Source organism: Trichomycterus rosablanca, chromosome 1 (assembly GCF_030014385.1).
Source record: "Trichomycterus rosablanca isolate fTriRos1 chromosome 1, fTriRos1.hap1, whole genome shotgun sequence".
Classification (NCBI taxonomy): domain Eukaryota; kingdom Metazoa; phylum Chordata; class Actinopteri; order Siluriformes; family Trichomycteridae; genus Trichomycterus; species Trichomycterus rosablanca.
Window position 1 is genome coordinate 83885545 of NC_085988.1, and position 22067 is coordinate 83907611.

A 22067-nucleotide genomic window follows, 5' to 3' on the forward strand; every position below is an offset into this window, starting at 1 on the left:
ATTATTACAATTGTTGTTATTATTATTATTATTATTATTATTATTACTATTATTATTATTATTATTATTATTACAATTGTTGTTATTATTATTATTATTATTATTATTATTATTATTATTATTATTATTATCATGTTCAGGTGTCCACAATTTTTGCGAGGCGCTTATGACCTGCTTGGCTTTCCATAACACGACCGGGCGGACGTGTCGCGAGTTTTACGGTAGTGTGTAGAAATGTGAATGAGAAGGTTTATCACACACACACACACACACACACACACACACACACACACACACGGAGAGAGAGAGAGAGAGGGTGAGAGAGAGTGAGAGAGAGTGAGTGAGAGAGAGAGAGAGAGAGAGAGAGTCGCGTAATTGCGCACACTCACACTGCGCGGTTCTGTACTGCACGGCTGAGGAGCGGCGGAGCACCGGACCGGTCTGTAGGAACTAACTCGGAACTCTGAGGTATGTACCTACATCTACTGACGGTTCCAGAACTTTATCAGATATGTATTCAGTAGTGCCTGTAGTTCCTGAACTTACTCGTGTGGTTCTGTAACTTTATCTATAATCTGAACTCAGCTGATGCGCTTCCACTCTGGACGGATCATTTACATTTACGGCATTTAGCAGACGCCTTTATCCAAAGCGACTTACATTAGTTACAGTCTACAGTCTGAGCAATTGAGGGTTAAGGGCCTTGCTCAAGGGCCCAACAGCAGCAACCTGGCAGTGGTGGGAACCAGTGACCTTCTGATTACTAGTCCAGTACCTTAACCACTAGGCTATGGCTTGCCCAGCTTTGTAGATGGAGCCCTAGTATATAACGTTTATTTACTTTACTTTGCATTTATACTTTAAATATGTTTCTAAAACGATGTACTAGGAATAATTTCCATTTGTAAGAACCAAATGTTCATGCAGCACTATCAATAAATACTGTAATCTAATCAAACCTCAGGATGTTATTAGATCGAATCCTTATTCTCAGTCAGGATCTTCGGTTTTACCATTTCTGCAATTGTGTGGATGTTCTGGAACCAGTAATTCTACCAGGGTGTCAGAACTTGGCCAATTGTACAATAAGTAAAATGAAGGATGTATGTATGAAGGGTGGCAGGGTGGGTAGCGCTGTCTCCTCACAGCAAGAAGGTCCTGGGTACGATTCCCAGGTGGAGTGGGACAAGTCTTTTCTGTGTGGAGTCTGTTTGGAGTTTGTGTGGGTTTCCACTGGGAGCTTTGGTTTCCTCCCACAGTCCAAAGACACGCAGTCAGGTTAACTGGAGTAACTAGAAACTGTCCTAAGTGTGTGTGTGAGTGAATGTGTGTGTGTCTGCCCATGTCCAGGGTCATTTCTGTGTGGAGTTTGCATGTTCTCCCGTGTTTGTGTGGGTTTCCTCCGGGTGCTTTGGTTTCCTCACAGAAGTCCAAAGACCTGCAGTCAGGTTAATTGGAGTAACTAAGTGTGTGTGTGTGTGTGTGTGTGTGTGTGTGTGTGTGTGTGTGTGAATGTCTGTGTCTGCCCTGTCTAGGGTCATTTTTGTGTGGAGTTTGCATGTTCTCCCCAAGTCTGATAGGGTTTCCTCCGGGTGCTCCAGTTTCCTCCCAAAGGTCAGAAAACATGCAGTCAGGTTAACTAGAAACTAGTAACTAAAAACTGTCTCGTGTGTGTGTGTGTGTGTGTGTGTGTAAAAGTGTGAATGTGTGTGTGTCTGCCCTGTCCAGAGTCATTTCTGTGTGAAGTTTGCATGTTCTCCCCATGTCTGATAGGGTTTTCTCCGGGTGCTCCAGTTTCCTCCCAGAAGTCCAAAGACGTGCAGTCAGGTCAACTGAAGTAACTAGAAACTGTCCTAAGTTTGTGTGTTTGTGTGTGTTTGTCATATAAACACATGTACAATACGACAAGTCAGAGAGGGTTAAGGACCTCGCTCAAGGGCCCAGCAGTGACTGCTTGGCAGGGACAGGATTGGAACCCACAACCTTCCAGTTACAATCCAGAGCTCTACCCACCGCTACCAGTATACCTCTAATATTCATTCATACTTTGTACAAAACAAACAAGGCGCTTGGGTGGCGGTGCAGTCTGGTACTCTAACCCACCACCTCCGAGACCCGGGTTAGAGTCTAAGCCGTGTCACCGGTTTGGTAGGGTGCTCTACAGACAATGCTGGACGGGTAGGGCGTCGCCTTATCGATGCTGTAACAGAAGCTCCTGCTGTGCCGTTAAGTCTAGCGTGTTGCTGCTGCTGACAGTGGGGGGGATTAGACACGTCTTACTTGTCATGTCATAGACACGCCCTAGATCACTTTACATCACCTTTATCTTCATTCTCCCAAAAAAAATCTGATTTATGCTGGTCAAGGTCACAGTGGGTCTGGCGCTACCCTAAAACACTGAAAAAAAATAAAATAAATAAATATACCACTGCATTATACTACTATTACTAAAATAATTATCAATAATAATAATAATAATAATAATAAAACAAATGTATTTATTTATGTAAAAATAAAAATGTTATAATATAAATATAAATAAAAAATAAATATAATAATAATGGTAAAAATAATAATTGTAATAATAAGCAATAATTACAATTATAACTAATAATATAATAATAATAAATATAACTATTTAATTATAAAAATTATTATTTATCATTTATATTTTTAATTTTATTATTGTTGTTTATTATTATTATTGTCATTTATTATTATTATTTCTATTATTATTATTATTATTTTATAAATAATATTATATTTATTTTGATTTATTCAAATTAATAAATAATTAATAAGTAATATAAATAATAATTGTTTATTATAACAATTATTAATTTTACCATTAGGGCGGCAAGGTGGCTCGGTGGGTAGCACTGTTGCCTCACAGCAAGAAGGTCCTGGGTTCGATACCCAGGCGGGGTGCTCCGGGTCCTTTCTGTGCTGAGTTTGCATGTTCTCCCTGCGTCTGCGTGGGTTTCATCCGGGAGCTCCGGTTTCCTCCCACAGTCCAAAAACATGCAGTCAGGTTAATTGGAGATGCTGAATTGCCCTATAGGTGAATGTTTGTATGAGTGTGTGTGTGTGTGTGTGTGTGTGTGTGTGTGTGTGTGTGTGTGTGTGTGTGTGTGTGTGTCTGCCCTGCGATGGACTGACGCCCCGTCCAGGGTGTTACTGTGTGCCCTGCGCCCATTGAAAAGCTGGGATGGGCACCTCCCCCGCTACCCTAATTGGATAAGCAGTTAAGAAAGTGAGTGAGTGAGAATTTTACCATTATAATTATATTTATTATTTATTTACATGTATATTACAACATGTTTATTTTTATTATTATGACTATTAATATATTTGTATTATTACTATTGTTATTATTGTAATTTAAATTACTCCGGTCAAGGTCACAGTGGGTCTGGTGTGACCCTAAAACACTGGGCACAAGACAGGAGAACATCCACTTCAGGGCCCCAAGCAATTAAAGGGCATCAAGCACTTACTTAATACTTACTAATGAAAACCCGGGGACAGTTTAGAGCAGTCAATCCACCTTCTGCATACTTTTACCTCCCTAAACTTCTCACAGATGGTGACCACAGCTCCTCAAACCCAGGTCCTCAGGAGCTAAGTTTCTGTACAGCACCCACTCTTCCACCTGCCCCACCCTGATCTGATTGTGATCTCTTGTTTTCTAATGCAGAAGAACCTGTAGAGCTCAGCCTGGACCCTCCACATGTTCTGAACATCCATTCTACAGGAAGCTCATCCATGAGGTCATAATGTTGTGTATTTTATGTTTGTAGGAAGTGAGACGGAGAGATCTGATGCCATGCTGCAGTTGGTGCTGTTCTGGTTCTGGTTCTGCCTGTCAGTACCACTGGCTCGAGCGCTGGAGTTTCGTTACCACAACTCGACTCAGCTGGAACAATATTTACACGAGATCAACAAGAACTTCTCCAGCATCACACACCTACACAGCATCGGCCAGTCGGTGGAGGGTAAGTGTGTGTTTTATAGAACGCCTGTATAAACTTTAATGATCAGAAACAGCAGAAGAGAACATTTTATTAATGAATTATATAACAACACTGTATTATACCAATAATAATAATAATAATAATATTAATAATAATAATAATAATAACACTGTATTATAACAATAATAATAATAATAATAATATTAATAATAATAATAATAACACTGTATTATACCAATAATAATAATAATAATAATAATAATAATAATAATATTAATAATAATAATAATAACACTGTATTATACCAATAATAATAATAATAATAATAATAATAATAATAATAATAATAACACTGTATTATACCAATAATAATAATAATAATAATATTAATAATAATAACACTGTATTATACCAATAATAATAATAATAATAATAATAATATTAATAATAATAATAATAACACTGTATTATACCAATAATAATAATAATAATAATAATAATAACAACACTGTATTATATCAATAATAATAGTAATAATAATAACACTGTATTATACTACTACTACTACTACTATTAATAATAATAACACTGTATTATATGAATAATAACAACAATAATAATAATAATCATAATAATAATAATAATAACACTGTATTATACTACAATAACAACAACAAAACAACAACAATAATAATAATAATGTATAATTATATTAATGTTATTAAAATTATAAATAATAATAATAAATGTAATACTAATAATGTCAATATAATAATAATCACTGCATTATGCTACTGCTATTAAAATAGCTATCAACAATATTATTATTATTATAATTATTAAAAGTAGTAATAATAATAATAATAGTAATAGTAATAATAATAATAAAAATTATAATAATATTAATAATAATAGTGCATTATACTACAACTAGAAAAATATTTATCAAAATTAATATGTAATATAAAGAAAGATAATAATAATAGTAATAATATTAATAATAACAACAACACTTATTTAAAATTAAAATAACAATAAATGTAATACTACTACTACTAATAATAATAATAATAAATAAAATACTAATAATGTAAATCTAATAATAATAACACTGCATTATACTATTATTAGAAAATAATTATCAACAATATTAATAATAGTAATATGTAATGTAAATATTAATATTAATATTGTTTTACTGCATTATATAAATATTTATCTATATATTATAATTTATATGTAATATAAAAATATATAATAATAATAATAATAACAAAAACAATAAATGTAAACTTAATATCTAATTATATTAAATCTAATAAAAAAAATAAAAAAAAGAATAATAATAAATAATAGTAATAAGTTAAAATAAAAAAAATAAAAATAAAAATAAAAATTAATAATAAAAATTCTACAATATAAATAATACTAAAAATAATAATAACAATAACAAACAATAACACAAATTAAAATAATTTAATCACAATAGTAATAATTAGAATTAAGTGATTATAATCATAATAATACTCATTGTTAATATATTATTAATGTATTATATTTAATAATGTTACTATTATTGTCGTTTATTATTACTAATATTATTATCATTATCAATTATTAATGTAGTTACTATTGCAATATTATTATTATTGTAATCTATTATCATCATTCAATATTATTTATTTATTATTATTAATAGTAGTAGTATTGTTGTTCTAATAATATTAATATGTTCTTAGTAGTATTGACATTAATTACATTCTTATTAATCTAGCTTTTTTTTTTATTTTTAAATTAAAATATCAGAATAGAGCGCTCGGGTGGCACTAGCTCACTACTTCTGAGATCTGGGTTTGAACCTCAGAGGTGCTATCAGCCGGTTGGGCGTCTACACAGACGTGATTGGTTATGTCTGATGGGTCAGGAGAACAGCCTAACCATAGTGAGGTGCCCTCTTCAGTGCTCTCTCAGTGCAGGTCCCAAGCCTGGTAAAAACAGAGGAGTGTAAAAAACCAGGCGACCTTTACACATGTTAAACTATACAATAGGTACAATCTCGTCTTGCTCGGCCAGTTTCCTTCATTCTTGACATTCAGCGTATGAGGTAAGTTATAATAAAACATATTTGGGACATATTTGTCTCTCAGGTATTTAAGCACAAACCAGTTGATCAGGATCAGACGCCTGAGGGACTTTTTCTTAAATATGTCACGCATACCATAATGCATACCAGAACAAACAGAACAAATCCCTTCTGCTTTTATTTTTCCTTTCTGTGTTTTTTTAGCTAAAGCTGCTCTTTTGTCTGAAAAATCGCAAACGTGCATTAAAGTGCGTCTGCAGAACTGAGCCGAGACGTTGTTGTTACTGGACGGTCCTAATGACGCAGGTGGAAAGTTTTTCTCTCTGTTTTGTTGCTGCACCTACGTTTAACATTTACGTTTTTGTATTTTGAGTATTTCTCAGAACAATTATGCCTACAAATTAAGACTGTACACAGTGCCAGCGATTCAGGGTTAAGGGCCTTGCTCAGGGGCCCAACAGTGACAACCTGACAGAGGTGGGACTTGAACCAGCAACCTTCGGTTTACTAGTCTAGTACCTTAACTGCTAAGCTACAACAATTATGCCTACAAATTAAGACTGTACACAGTGCAAGCGATTCAGGGTTAAGGGCCTTGCTCAGGGGCCCAACAGTGGCAACCTGTCAGGCTTGAACCAGCAACCTTCTGATTACTAGTCCAGTACCTTAACTGCTAAGCTACAACACTTATGCCTACAAATTAAGACTGTACACAGTGCAAGCGATTTAGGGTTAAGGGCCTTGCTTAAGGGCCCAACAGTGGCATCCTGGAGGTGGTCGGGCTTGAACCAGCAACCTTCTGATTACTAGTCCGCTACCACAGCCCCCACAGAGGACATATCAGCTAGAACAACAGCCGCTCTTCTGAGAAAGCTTCTCACAAGGCTTTGTATTGTGTCTGTGGGAATTTGTGCCCATTCAATCAAACGATCTCGTGTCAAGAAATCCCCCAGTTGGGGTTCCCATTCATCCCAGAGCTGTTGAATGGGCCTGAGGTCAGGACTGCATACAATACTGTGGCTGAAACACATGAATCGAAAAATTTTTTACACAGTATAATGAAAGAAAAACATCCAGTGAGTGGCAGTTTTACAAGCAGGAGTAACTTAATAATAGAGGTCAGATGATTAATGTCCAGATTGTTGGTGAAAGAGAGCTTTAAACATGTAACTTCCTTCTTTTCGCGACTGAAATCCTGACAGCGTCCACTCTCCTCTGACCCCCCGGCCGGTGGGGTTTTTTTCCCACAGTGCACTGCTTTCAGGGGCACGAAGTTTATTTTGCATGTTTTGCGTTCCACTGGAAATACAAACACGAACTCATTTCCCTGACTCGTAAACACAGGGAGGGATTATTAATCACGTTTCCCTCGGTCCTGGTGAAACTAGAGCCTAGGAATAATGGGGTCAAGAGTATATGGACACCAATCCTAAAAACAGCACCAAAATGGGGCGGAGCTAATGAGAACTACAAATACTATGAAGTGATGCTGTTATGAATTACGTTTGCTGCATTTAGCAGATGCTTTTTATCCTAAGTGACTTACAGTAGTGGGACAGTATACTGTCTAAGCAATTGAGGGTTAAGGGCCTTGCTTAAGGGCCCAACAGTGAAACCTGACAGAGGTGGGACTTGAACCAGCAACCTTTTGATTACTAGTCCAGTACTTTATATACAGTATATATATATATATATTTAAGCAATAGAACACGAGAGGGAGTGTGTTATCACGAATAACATCACGGCTGTGATCTGGTCGCAGGCACGAGCTGAAGGCGAGTACCGTAGATCATCACAGCCGTGATATTATTCGCTATAACACACGACCTCAAGTGTTCTATTGCTTTTATACAACAGTTTTTACAAAAGAAAGAAAGAAAATAAATTAAAGAAGCCCTGAATTTCATAATAAATATGCTTTAATATTGACAATACCTTCCTCCAAAAAGTAGTTCCATAACGAATATAAAGTTTAACACTACAAAGCAGACATCCCAAGTTGCAAAAACTCATTTCAGGGAGGTAAGAAGAACAAGAAGAAGAAGGCAAGAACCTCCGAAGGGAAAAAAAAGAAATAAAAAACATCTCGCACACACCAAAGGATTATGGGTGATAACAGAACTTTTAGGAGCTGCTAACTGGGCTATTAAGCTAACTGTTTGCGTTACAAACACATTAATGTTCCCTACATAGTGCACTAGATTGTGTATCAGATCACGGATTTATGTTCCCTACACAGTGCACTAGATAGTGAATTAGACAATTGGTTATGTTCCCTACACAGTGCATTAGATTGTTTATCAGATAACGGATTTAAAACGCGATTGGGAATAAGGTCTGTGTCGCCTGCGTGTGCGTTTGTGTGCATGAAGCTCGTCGTTAATGTCAACGCATCAGCGGAGTAATACAGTTGTGGTGTGAAAAGGCCGTGCTGTTATCACCAATATCAGCACGGTTAGAACACTTCTCAACCAATCAGATTGTAAGGTCGGAACTAACTGTTGTATAAATATATATATATATTTTATGCTTTTTCTCCGCTTTTCTCCCTTTTAGCGCGTCCAATTGCCCGATTGCGTCATGCTTCCTCTCCACCAATGCCGATCCCCGCTCTGATTGAGGAGAACGAAGCTAACCCACGCCCCCTCCGACACGTGGGCAGCAGGCGTATGCATCTTATCACCTACACTTTGATGAGTGCATATGCGGATCAGCACTGTGTACGGAGAGACACACCCTGATCAACATACTCCCTGTCTCTGTGCAGGCGCCATCATTCAGCCAGCAGAGGTCTTAATTGCATTAGTTATGAGAGAGAGACCCCATCCGGCTTAATTCTGCCCCTATCTGAACAACAGGCCAATCGTTGCTCATGTGGCTGCTCAGCCCAGCCGGCAGGCAGAGCCGAGACTCGATACGATGTATTTGAGATCCCAGCTCTGGTGTTGAACACGTGTTTTTCTTTACCACCTGAGCGGCCTACTAGTCCAGTACTTTAACCACTAGGATACAACTGCTCGTTTATGAAGCGCTTGAATTAATACATACACCCAAACACACACAACTGTGAGGAATTTAGGCATTTCACCATCTACCGTCCATAACATTACTAAAAGATTCAGATAGTTATGAAAACGAGCACAGTCTGTGGGAATTTGTGCCCATTTAGTCCAAATAGCATTTGTACTGGTCAGCGCTCTGTGCAGCTTCGTGTCTTTCTACTATATTGCTTCGTGCAGAGGGGCACGGTCATGCTGGAACTGGAAAGGTCCTTCCCTAAACTGATGCTGCTAAGTTAGAAGCATACAATGTTGTGGCTGAAACACATGGATTTATGAAGAGCATAAATAAATACATACCTCCGATGTCAATCAAGAAAGCCTCCAGTTGATGTTCCAGTTCATTCCAGAGCTGTTGAGATCTGTGCAGCTTTTCTTCATGTCTTTATACTGTAGAACTTGCTTCGTGCATAGGGACACGGTCGTGCTGGAACAGGAAAGGGCCTTCCCTAAGTTAGAAGCATACAATGTTGTAGGTGAAACACATGGATTTATGAAGCACATGAATGAATACATACCTCAAAATACACCCAACTGCAAGAATTTCAACATTTCTCCATCTACAGTCCATAACATTATTAAAAGATTCAGGTAGTTCTGTGGGAATTTGTGCCCATTTAATTCAAATAGCATTTGTACAGCTGGGCGCTGATGTCAATCAAGAAAGCCTCCAGTTGATGTTCCAATTCATTACATTCCTTTCATGTCTTTATACTGTAGAACTTGCTTCGTGCATAGGGACACGGTCATGCGGGAACAGGAAAGGACCTTCCCTAAACTGTTGCTGCAAAGTTAGAAGCATACACTGTTGTGGCTCATTAATGAAGAGCATGAATGAATACATTATGAATACATTTAGACATTTCCCCATTTACTGTCTTAACATTATTAAAAGATTCAGATAACCTGAGCCAGGTGACAGGCCAGTGGTAGCTCAGCGGTAAAGGTGCTGGACTAATAATCAGAAGGTTGCTGGTTCAAGCCCCATCACTGCCAGCAACCTTAACCGCCTCTATCCAAAGCGACTTACATTACTGTAACAGTTTACAGTCTGAGCAATTGAGGGTTAAGGGCCTTGCTCAAGAGCCCAACAGCAGCAACCTGGCAGTGGTGGGGCTTGAACCAGCGACCTTCTGGTTACTAGTCCAGTACCTTAACCACTTGGCTATGGCTTGCCCTAGCCTTTAGATAACGGCGTCTGCTAAATGCCGAAGATGTAAATGATTGCGCTCGTTTTACTGCCAACTAGACACATTTTGGATGAATTTATTCTTGACGGGCGCTTGAGTATATAGCACACCACTACGGGACTCATGAGTTCCAATCTTGGCAGAGCTATGGGTGACTACATGACCACGATTGCTTGGGAAGGTCTCCGGGATTGTTCCGGGCGCCTGCTCGAATGAGGGAGGGTACGTGATACGGCTCTGTGTGGGAACCCGACACTGGTAGGTGATAAGAAGCGGCGGCAGACTGGACACGCGTCCGCTTCTCACAAGACTTTGAAGTATGTCTGTGGGAATTCATGCCCATTCAGTCATTTGTATGGCTCGGCACTGATGTCGGTCAAGAAAGCCTCAGTTGATGTTCCGGTTCATTCCAGAGCTGCTGATGTCAGGGTTTTGTGCAGCTTTTCTTCATGTGTTTATGGAGCTTTGTAGGTCATGCTGGAACAGGAAAGGGGCCTTCCCTAAACTGTTGCTGCAAAGTTAAAAGCATACCTTGGAGATCAGGGTTGTGCAAGCAGCAACGGATTCACACCTGGGAAAAATCCAGGAAAATAAATATAGTTTTTGACGGCTACGTTGCCTACTTTCTGATCGTCTATGTCTTTACTGGGCTGCGTCCCAAACCGCAGAGTAGTGCACTAAATAATACGATAATTCACTAGTCTTCATGAAGAATACGGTTTGAGACACATGAGCATGCATCATGTACACTGATGAGGCATAACATTATGACCACCTTCCTAATATTGTGTTGGTCCCCCCTTTTGCTGCCAAAACAGACCAGACCCATCGAGGCATGGACTCCACTAGACCCCTGAAGGTGTGCTGTGGTATCTGACACCAAGATGTTAGCATAATGAAGAGATAATCAGTGTTATTCACTTCACCTGTGCTCAGAATGTTATGTCTGGTCAGTGTTTAGGACCCATAATGCTCTGCAGCATCCATGCTATCCAATATTCAAGCTAAAAGTAGCTTGTTAGCAAGAGTGGACCTCAGATTTGGCGCACACCCTCACAACTGGACAGGCCAGACCCTAAAAAGCTCTCTGGAGGAAACTGTTCTGAACGTCCGTACTGACCGAGCACGCCGAGGTCTAAAATAACGTCTGTGGTGACCTTAAACGTGGCGTTCTGTCCTCGTGCTGGAGGTTCCAAACCCACTCGTGTTCAAATATATCCCGTATCCTTCTGGAACAGCTGGACTGCAGCTCTGTGCAGAAGCGTTAGCATCAGCGAGATTCAAACCCATGACCTGTGGGATGAAATCAGCTGCTGTGTAGCCCTCCTGGGAGAACGAGGGATCAGATATTTATGCGAAGGGTTTAACCCAGGACGAACCGATGTCCGTAAACACATTCGGTCTGGACGAACTCCACTGACCTGCCCAGAGCCCTGAACTCAACCCTGCTGAAGACTTTTGGGATGAATTGGGACCTTGACGGCTAGCCAAGCACAAATTACCACGGACAAAAAAAGTCCAAAATCCTGTGGAACGTTTTGGAATGGGGCGTCTAATAAGATCATGCTCAGGAGTCCAAATACTTTTGACCATATAGTGTCAGTATTGTTGTACCTGTTTCCCATTAAGAGCCAGTTAATAATAAAGCAATTCTAACCCACTGGGACCCTGACCATGAAGAATCAGCTAGTAAAAATATCGGGACGAAAATATTGGGACACCCCTTCTAATTTTTGATTTCAAATCAACTATATGAAGAAAAAAAATACATGCTTCAAGCTTTGCAGCAACAGTTTAGGGAAGGACCTGTCCTGTTCCAGCATGACTGTGTCCTGCACAGAGCCCTGACCTCAACCCTACTGCACGTTTTTGGGATGAATTGGGGTCTTGACGGCTAGCTAAGCACAAAATGCCACAGATTCTGTGAAACGCCGTCTTCAAATTCATGCCCATGTTGTGGAATGGGGCGTCTAATAAGGTCGTGCTCAGGAGTCCAAATACTTTTGACCATTTAGTGTCAGTATTACTCTACCTGTTTCCCATTAAGAGCCAATTAATAATAAAGCAATTGTAACCCACTGGGACCCTGACCAGGACGAATCAGCTAGTAATTATACTATATATGGACAAAATATTGGGACACCATTTCTAACTTCTGAATTCAAATCAATGATATAAAGAAGACTATATGCGTCTAGCTTTGCTACAATAGGTTAGGGAAGGACCTGTCCTGTTCCAGCATGACTGTGTCCTGCACAGAGCCCTGACCTCAACCCTACTGCACACTTTTGGGATTACTCAGTATTACTCTACCTGTTTCCCATTAAGAGCCAGTTAATAATAAAGCAATTGTAACCCACTGGAACCCTGACCAGGACGAATCAGCTTGTGAAAATGAATGCACAAATAAATACACTACATACTGTATATGGACAAAAATATTGGGACACCCCTTCTAATTTTCAAATCAATTATTTGAAGAATAGGATAGGGGCACAAATTCCCATAGACATACTTGTCCTGTGAGATGCCTTTTCAGGAGAGAATAGTGGTCACTCTAATTTAATAGCATTTGATTTCTAAATGGGACGTCCAACAAGTCACTGAACAGGCGTCCAAATACTTTTGGCCGTATAGTGTATGACTGTTGTGTGTTCCTAATAGAAAGCTCAAGACGTTTAAACAGGACTTAAAAATCCCAACAACACTGCTGCACCTGCTACATGGGAAGCGTGGTGCTAAATTCATGTATAGAGCACCAGATGACCTACAGTTAGTAATTGTACACCCGCAAAGTTCACCTGTACTATGGTGTAGCTTATAACTAAATCACTATATTAATCACACAGGTAGGTGTTCCTAATAAAGTGCTCAGTGTGTATGTCCAGTTCCTCTGTGAGCTCTGGCGACCCCTGCTGGCTACTCAGCACACATTTATGACAGTAGCTGTGGGAATTTGTGACGCCAGGACTCGATATTGACCGAGCAGGTCTGGTTTGGCATTCCAATTCGTCCCAAATGAGTTGAGACGCTGGAGTCTCTCTTTCTGGACTTGAAACCCTTTTCCACCCATGCGCTCTACACAGGCGCTTCTATCCGCCAATCAGGGTGCTTGCACAGCGTTTGAAGACCCCGCCCACGTAGTCCGGTCATCCCTCCCTGCAGGAACTGGCATTTATGCCTGCTAGACGGCGCCCTGCTGACCGGTGGCAACGCTGGTGTGATAGCGGAATATCCCGCTGTGCCACCTGGGCCATTAGGTGGATTTTCTGGTGAGCTTTTAAATTCTTAGAAGAAACTTTTTTGGTGTAAATTTAGGTACTGGACTAGTAATCAGAAGGTTGCCAGTTCAAAGCCCACTGATGCTGTTGCCACTGTTGGGCCCCTGAACAAGGCCCTTAATGCTTAATTTTCATTTACATTTTCGGCATTAGCAGACGCCTTTATCCAAAGTGACTTACAGTACTGGGACAGTATACAGTCTAAGCAATTAAGGGTTAAGGGCCTTGCTCAAGGGTCCAACAATGGCAACCTGGCAGTGGTGGGGCTTGAACCAGTGACCTTCTGATTACTAGACTACAACATCACTCACTAACTGCACTCAGTTGTATTCAGTCCGGTTTCGCGGCTACAGCAGATCGCTATCTCGCCGCGTGTCTCGACCCGCCGCGTCTCACGTAGCTTCTGAGGAACGACGCATCACAACACGACGACGTTACGCTGGAGATGAAGTGAAGTCATGATATACAATCACTGCATGATTAGCATCCAGCCGTTTCAGAACATCACACCATCTACTGTGTGTGGGTGGTAACCCGAGGGCTTACACGGTCAGGAGACGCTGTTTAATGCTCACGTGAGGCCAGCTAGCACTCGCGTATGAGATTTAGCACCTGGGGGAGGTCAGCGGAAACGGCTACGAAGCGACCATGAAATTAGCACGGTCAGGGTTGCGGTGGGCCATGTAGTGTATTACTTTTGTGTGTTCCTAATAAAAAGCTCAGTAAGATTGAACAGGATTAAAACAATCCCAACAACTCTGCTGCACCTGCTACACACGGTCTCTTTTGATTGATAAATAAAGAACAGGGTGTTACATTAATGCATAGAGCAACATATGTTTTACAGTTAGTAATTGTATACCTCTTCTGTGCATTCTGGCGACCCCTGCTGGTTACTCAGTCCCCTCGCAGGCTGCAGCCTGGCACGCATTTATGGCACGTTACAGTATCTGTGGGAATTTGTGACGGAGACGATGAAAACAGCGCGGCCACGCCCACATCAAAAGAGCTGTCCTGGTCAGGGTTGCAGTGGGCCCGGTCTCCCCAGAAACACCAGAACCAATGCCTGTATGTAGATGCTCGACCGGTTGAAAGCACTGCTGGGGATTCGAACCCTGGAGCGCCAGTTTCTAGTTCCAGTCCCAGCCTCTCCCATTACTCCATCAAGGACAAATACATTCTTGCTAGCCAATCCATCTACCGGCATGTAGAATCAGCATGAAAACAGAAGGGTGACCAGGGTCCAGGGGGTGGGGGGGGGGGGGGTCAAAGTAGATCTGGTCCTCATACCTGGCACAGTTATTACACCGGATGCCCTTCCTGACGCGATCCTGCTGTTTACTCGGGCCTGGGACCGGCACTGAGAGCGCACTGACCAATGGCTAGGCTGTTTTGGCCACTCCCACTCGGACATGAGCCGATCATGTCAGTGCGGACGCCTTTTTGGCCAGTGGGCTGGTGTAGTGTCCCGCTTCGCCAACCGAGCGCCCAGTGCTGCCCAGCACCGGCAGGAGAACGTTTGGGTTGGAGAGGAACTCTTTATTTACTTGATGTTGTAGCAACTGTTCCTATCAGTCTCAGACAGGTGAGATAACAGCACGTTCTCCAGCTCAGATCAGACAGGTAGAGACCTAGATGGCGATGATGTCATCCTTCTGCGATACACAAAGCCTTGGTTCAGCTGCGCCCCCCCCCCCCCCCCCCCCCTGTACCCCCGCCTCCCTGAACTGTGGCTTTCAGCACCCTGTATTATCACGGCTTCTGTTCGTGATTTCAAAGTGAAATCAAAGCCGTTCAGACCGAACAAGCCGACAGAGGGGTGGGGTGGGGGGGGGGGGGGGGGGGTCCCCGGGGTGGGGGGGTCCCCTCAGGGCCCTCAGGGCGGGGTGAGTCTCCTCACAGGGGCGGGGTGAGTCTTCTCACAGGGGCGGGGTGAGTCTCCTCTGCTGGAACATTAGTGTAAGAGGTCAGACTCAGAATCTCAGAGGAGCTGTGTAATATTCACGAGGACGTAACATGTACAGAAGACCTCATATCGTCTGCAGTAAGTAAAGACGCTGGCTTTAGGTTTTATTCATTCATTCATTCATACATGCAGTCATCCATCCATCCATTTATCTGGATATTTGTTCATCAATCCATCCATCTATTTGTTTGTCCGTCCATCAGTACATCTGTACATCTCTCAATTCGTCCACCCATCCATCCATTTATTCATCCGTCCATCCGTCAGTCCATCCATCCATCCATCCATCCATCCATCCATCCATCCATCAACCTTCCAGTTTACAAATCAATCCGTCTGTCTGTTTGTCTGTCCAACCATCCATTCACTCATTCATCCATTCACTCATTTATCCATCCGTCCATCCGACCGTTTGTCCGTCCATCCATCCATCCATTTATTTGTCCATCCATCAGTACATCCATCCATCCATCCATCCATCCATTCATTCGTTTGTCCATCCATCCGTCAGTCCATCCATCCATACATTTATTTGTCCATCCATCCATTCACTCATTCATCCATCCGACCGTTTGTCTGTCCATCCATCCATTCAGTAATCCATCCATTCGTCCATCCATCCATCTATTATTTCATCCATCTATCCATCCATTTATTTGTCCATCCATCCAGCCATTCATCCATTCATTTATTTGTCCAATTAATTAATTAATTAAATCATTTATTTCTCTATCCATTCATTAGTCCATCCGTCCATCCAACACTAAACAAGTTATTAAACAAGTGTAAAACTCAGGTCTCCAGAAGCTGTGCCACATCTACACTACCACATGCCTACACTACCACATACCTATACTACCACATACCTACACTACCACATGCCTACACTACCACATACCTACACTACCACATGCCTACACTACCACATACCTACACTACAACATACCCTACACTACCACATACCCTACACTAACTACCACATGCCTACACTACCACATACCTACACTACCACATGCCCTACACTACCACATACCTACACTACCAAATACCTACACTACCACATGCCTACACTACCACATACCTACACTACCACATACCTACACTACCACATGCCTACACTACCACATACCTACACTACAACATACCCTACACTACCACATACCCTACACTACCACATGCCTACACTACCACATACCTACACTACCACATACCTACTCTACCACATACCTACACTACCACATGCCTACACTACCACATACCTACACTACTACGTGCCCTACACTACTACATGCCCTACACTACTACATGCCCTACACTACCACATACCTACACTACCACATGCCCTACACTACCACATACCTACACTACCACATACCTACACTACCACATGCCTACACTACCACATACCTACACTACCACATACCTACACTACCACATACCTACACTACCACATGCCTACACTACCACATACCTACACTACCACATACCTACACTACCACATGCCTACACTACCACATACCTACACTACCACATGCCTACACTACCACATACCTACACTACCACATGCCCTGCACTACCACATACCTACACTACCACATGCCCTACACTACCACATACCTACACTACCACATGCCCTACACTACCACATACCTACACTACCACATGCCTACACTACCACATACCTACACTACCACATGCCCTACACTACCACATACCTACACTACCACATACCTACACTACCACATACCTACACTACCACATACCTACACTACCACATACCCTACACAACCACATACCTACACTACCACATACCTACACTACCACATGCCTACACTACCACATACCTACACTACCACATACCTACACTACCACATACCTACACTACCACATACCTACACTACCACATGCCACCCATAAACTTTTCTCCTTTGTCACAAAATTCCTTTAAATTAAGATAAAAGCTCTTCAGGACCTGCAGGAACCATCTGCATGTTATTTCATTCATTCAGGGCATTAAATCGCTGTTCCCGTGAGTTTCTAGATTACCGGCTGATAGGCGCGTTGGCATCCCTGGTGCCAGCGCGTGACATTTTAAAACCCTGCCGGATCAGATTGCTGCCCTGGTTCAGCACAAAACCACCACTGAAAGAACGAGGTGGCACCCCCACCCACCACCTCCTGCTGTACTTCACTGATCTGTTCTCTCGTCTGTCTGCTCTTTTTGGGATGCTAATACGCCGTGTACCGAGTCCGTCACTGTGTGGGGTGTGTGGGGAAGGGGGTGTGGGGTTTGTGGGTGGTCCAGTGTGTTTAAAAGAATGAGCCGTTTGAAATAAACAGAGGGGCGCGGCGAGTCTCAGGAACCCTCGGCTGATTAAAACCTCGATTGACCTTCTGATTTTCTGCAGACATTAGTGTTGTTCTCACAGACCAGCCAAAATATTGGGACCACCCACCTAATAAACAGCTCTGACCCAGCGAGACATGGCATCCACAAACATTTGGGGAAGTCCCAGGGTGTCCTGGTGCATCCCTTCCCTGGGGAAATGATGGACACGTACTCCACAAGACGCTGGAGGAAACAGGATTTGTTGGAATACTGGTCTGATGTCCAGTTCTGATACCTTCTACAGTGGACATGAGTTGGCACTGGAAGAAGACACCATAACCTTTTTTGTCTTGTCTGCCCAACAACCAAAAGTATCTGGACACCAGACTGCGAGATTGTTGGACATCCTATTCCAAAATGACAGGCATTAATATTTATATAAATCTGAGAAGGAATTTGCATTTCAATTTACATTCCAGTTTATTCCAGAACTGGTCAGTGGGTCCATCCATCCATTAAACCATTTATTTGTCCATCCATCCATCCATCCATCTATCTTTTTATTTGTCCATTTATCTATCCATCCATCTATTCAGTAATCTGTCCATCCATTCATCCATCCATCCATATATCCATGTATTTGTCCATCTATCCACCCATCCATTTATTTGTCCATCCATCCATCCATCCATCCATCCATCTATCATTTACTTGTCCATCCATCCATCCATCCATCCATCCATTTATTTGTCCATCCATCCATCCATCCATCCATCCATTTACTTGTCCATCCATCCATCCATTCATTTATCTGTATGTACGTCCATCCATCCATCCATCCACCCATCCATTTATTTGTCCATCCATCCATCCATCCATCCTTTACTTGTCCATCCATCCATCCATCCATTTATCCATGTATTTGTCCATCTATCCATCCATCATTTACTTGTCCATCCATCCATCCATCCATCCATCCATCCATATATCCATGTATCTATCAATCCATCCATTTACTTGTCCATCCATCCATCCATCCATCCATCCATCCATCCATCCATCAATCCATCCATTTACTTGTCCATCCATCCATCCATTCATTTATCTGTATGTACGTCCATCCATCCATCCATCCATCCAGTAATCAGTCCATCCATCTTTCCATCCATCCATTTATTTGTCCATCCATCCATCCATCCATTTATTTGTACGTATGTCCATCCATCCATCCATTTATTTGTCCATCCATCCATCCATCCACCCATCCATCCATCCAAAAGCATTTATGAGCTCAGATCCTGGCTCTTAATAGACATTCCAATTAATCCCAGAGCTGATCAGTGAGCTTGACCATGCAGGCTGCTTGAGTTCCTCTACACCTGATTTATCGAAGGATGGAACAGTTATGAAGCTTAACATGCGAGAGGTAGATTGGCAGAGTGAGAGACTGGCCATGTGTGTGTGTGCTCTGTAAAACTGAGAACTATAATAACCCTGAACCCTGGCTGGCATCTCCTGTGTGTACGAGAAACAGTTTGGAATTTCAGAGGGAGGTTTCTTCTCCAAAAAATGTACAATACCAGCATGTTCTGAGGAGGACGAGTTTACCTCGACCTGGCCACATATCTATTCAGTAATCTGTCCATCCATTCATCCATCCATCCATATATCCATGTATTTGTCCATCTATCCACCCATCCATTTATTTGTCCATCCATCCATCCATCCATCTATCATTTACTTGTCCATCCATCCATCCATCCATCCATCTATCCATTTATTTGTCCATCCATCCATCCATCCATCCATCCATCCATCTATCATTTACTTGTCCATCCATCCATCCATCCATCCATCCATTTATTTGTCCATCCATCCATCCATCCATCCATCCATTTACTTGTCCATCCATCCATCCATTCATTTATCTGTATGTACGTCCATCCATCCATCCATCCACCCATCCACCCATCCATTTATTTGTCCATCCATCCATCCATCCATCATTTACTTGTCCATCCATCCATCCATCCATTTATCCATGTATTTGTCCATCTATCCATCCATCATTTACTTGTCCATCCATCCATCCATCCATCCATCCATATATCCATGTATCTATCAATCCATCCATTTACTTGTCCATCCATCCATCCATCCATCCATCCATTTATTTGTCCATCCATCCATCCATCCATCCATCCATTTACTTGTCCATCCATCCATCCATTCATTTATCTGTATGTACGTCCATCCATCCATCCATCCACCCATCCACCCATCCATTTATTTGTCCATCCATCCATCCATCCATCATTTACTTGTCCATCCATCCATCCATCCATTTATCCATGTATTTGTCCATCTATCCATCCATCATTTACTTGTCCATCCATCCATCCATCCATCCATCCATATATCCATGTATCTATCAATCCATCCATTTACTTGTCCATCCATCCATCTATCAATCCATCCATTTACTTGTCCATCCATCCATCCATTCATTTATCTGTATGTACGTCCATCCATCCATCCATCCAGTAATCAGTCCATCCATCCATCCATCTATGCATACATACATTAATCTATCTTTCCATCCATCCATTTATTTGTCCATCCATCCATCCATCCATCCATCCATCCATCCATTTATTTGTACGTATGTCCATCCATCCATCCATTTATTTGTCCATCCATCCATCCATCCACCCATCCATCCATCCAAAAGCATTTATGAGCTCAGATCCTGGCTCTTAATAGACATTCCAATTAATCCCAGAGCTGATCAGTGAGCTTGACCATGCAGGCTGCTTGAGTTCCTCTACACCTGATTTATCGAAGGATGGAACAGTTATGAAGCTTAACATGCGAGAGGTAGATTGGCAGATTGAGAGACTGGCCATGTGTGTGTGTGCTCTGTAAAACTGAGAACTATAATAACCCTGAACCCTGGCTGGCATCTCCTGTGTGTACGAGAAACAGTTTGGAATTTCAGAGGGAGGTTTCTTCTCCAAAAAATGTACAATACCAGCATGTTCTGAGGAGGACGAGTTTACCTCGACCTGGCCACATTTGATTAAAGGCTCGGGCAGATTATCCGCTCTCCAGGGCTGGCGAGGTCAATCCCCGTCTAATCTTAGCGCGGTCGGCGGCCGAGCGGTGCTGCGAGGAGACCTGGGACTTCTGGAGATAATCCAGGAGCCACCTGGCTGCCGTACCAGGAGCTGCTTCATTCGGTGACCTGGTGTACTCTGTATGTGGGCGTTAGAGTAGTGAGATGAGCTCTACTGAAGGTTCTTCTCAGGGGGTTTCTGTGAGGAGATGGAACATCAGTGACCGCAGGCAGGAGACCGTGAGCTTGCCAGACGTCCTGCTCATCTGTAAAGCTTCTCACTTAAAAGTGTGGGAATTTGTGCCCATTTTGTAAAAAATATTACAGCTTTGTGTGGCCGGGCACTGATTCTGGTCAAGAAAGTCTCAGTCGATGTTCCGGTTCATTCCAGAGCTGTTGAGTGAGGCAGGACACTGGAGTTTCTTTAAACTGAGCTTTTCTTCATGCCTATAAGTCATGCTGGAACAGGAATGGGCCTTCCCTAAACTGTTGCTGCAAAGTTGGAGGTTGATTTATTACACCTGTTGCAACTGTTCTGGCTGAAACACATGAATTCAGTAATATAAGGGGTGTCCCAATACTTTTGTCCATACTGTGTATATGGAGGAAACCCATGCAGACATGAGAAGAACATGCCAAACTCTTTACAGGTGGTGATTGATGGCAGGACCTACTCACATTCACTCATTTAATTACACCTAGTAAACGTCGTTGTAATTGGATTAGCCAATCCACCTTCCGAGCCAAGTTTTCAAGAGGCAGAAAGCAGGAGGCAGGTATTCTTTCCTCCTTAGTCATGTCACATTCCCTATTATCCCCTCTGCCGTGTGAGAAGTGCCACTCCGAAACACGGAAGCATCTGATGATTAATGCGCCAGCTTTAACAGGTAGGCAGTGATAGCTTAGTGGTTGAGGTACTGGACCAGGCAGGTTGCCAGTTCACTGCATCCCTCCACTGCATAGTTGCCCCTGTTGGGCCCCTGACTCGTCTGATATACACAGATCAGCTTTCTACTCTCACTGTCCATTTTATCAGCTTCACTTACCATATAGAAACACTTTGTAGTTCT

General features: G+C 42.0%; 1 protein-coding gene across 1 annotated transcript in view; it reads left to right on the forward strand.

Annotated features, from left to right (window-relative positions):
- The first annotated feature begins 401 nt into the window (after nucleotides 1-401).
- Nucleotides 402-22067, forward strand: part of LOC134330055 (carboxypeptidase M-like) — a 38613-nt gene continuing 16947 nt past the window's right edge. The window contains exons 1-2 of the mRNA XM_063011024.1: nucleotides 402-468; nucleotides 3801-3995. Of these exons, the coding sequence (XP_062867094.1) occupies nucleotides 3827-3995 (169 nt within the window). The 5' untranslated portion in view covers nucleotides 402-468; nucleotides 3801-3826. The remainder of the gene's footprint in view (nucleotides 469-3800; nucleotides 3996-22067) is intronic.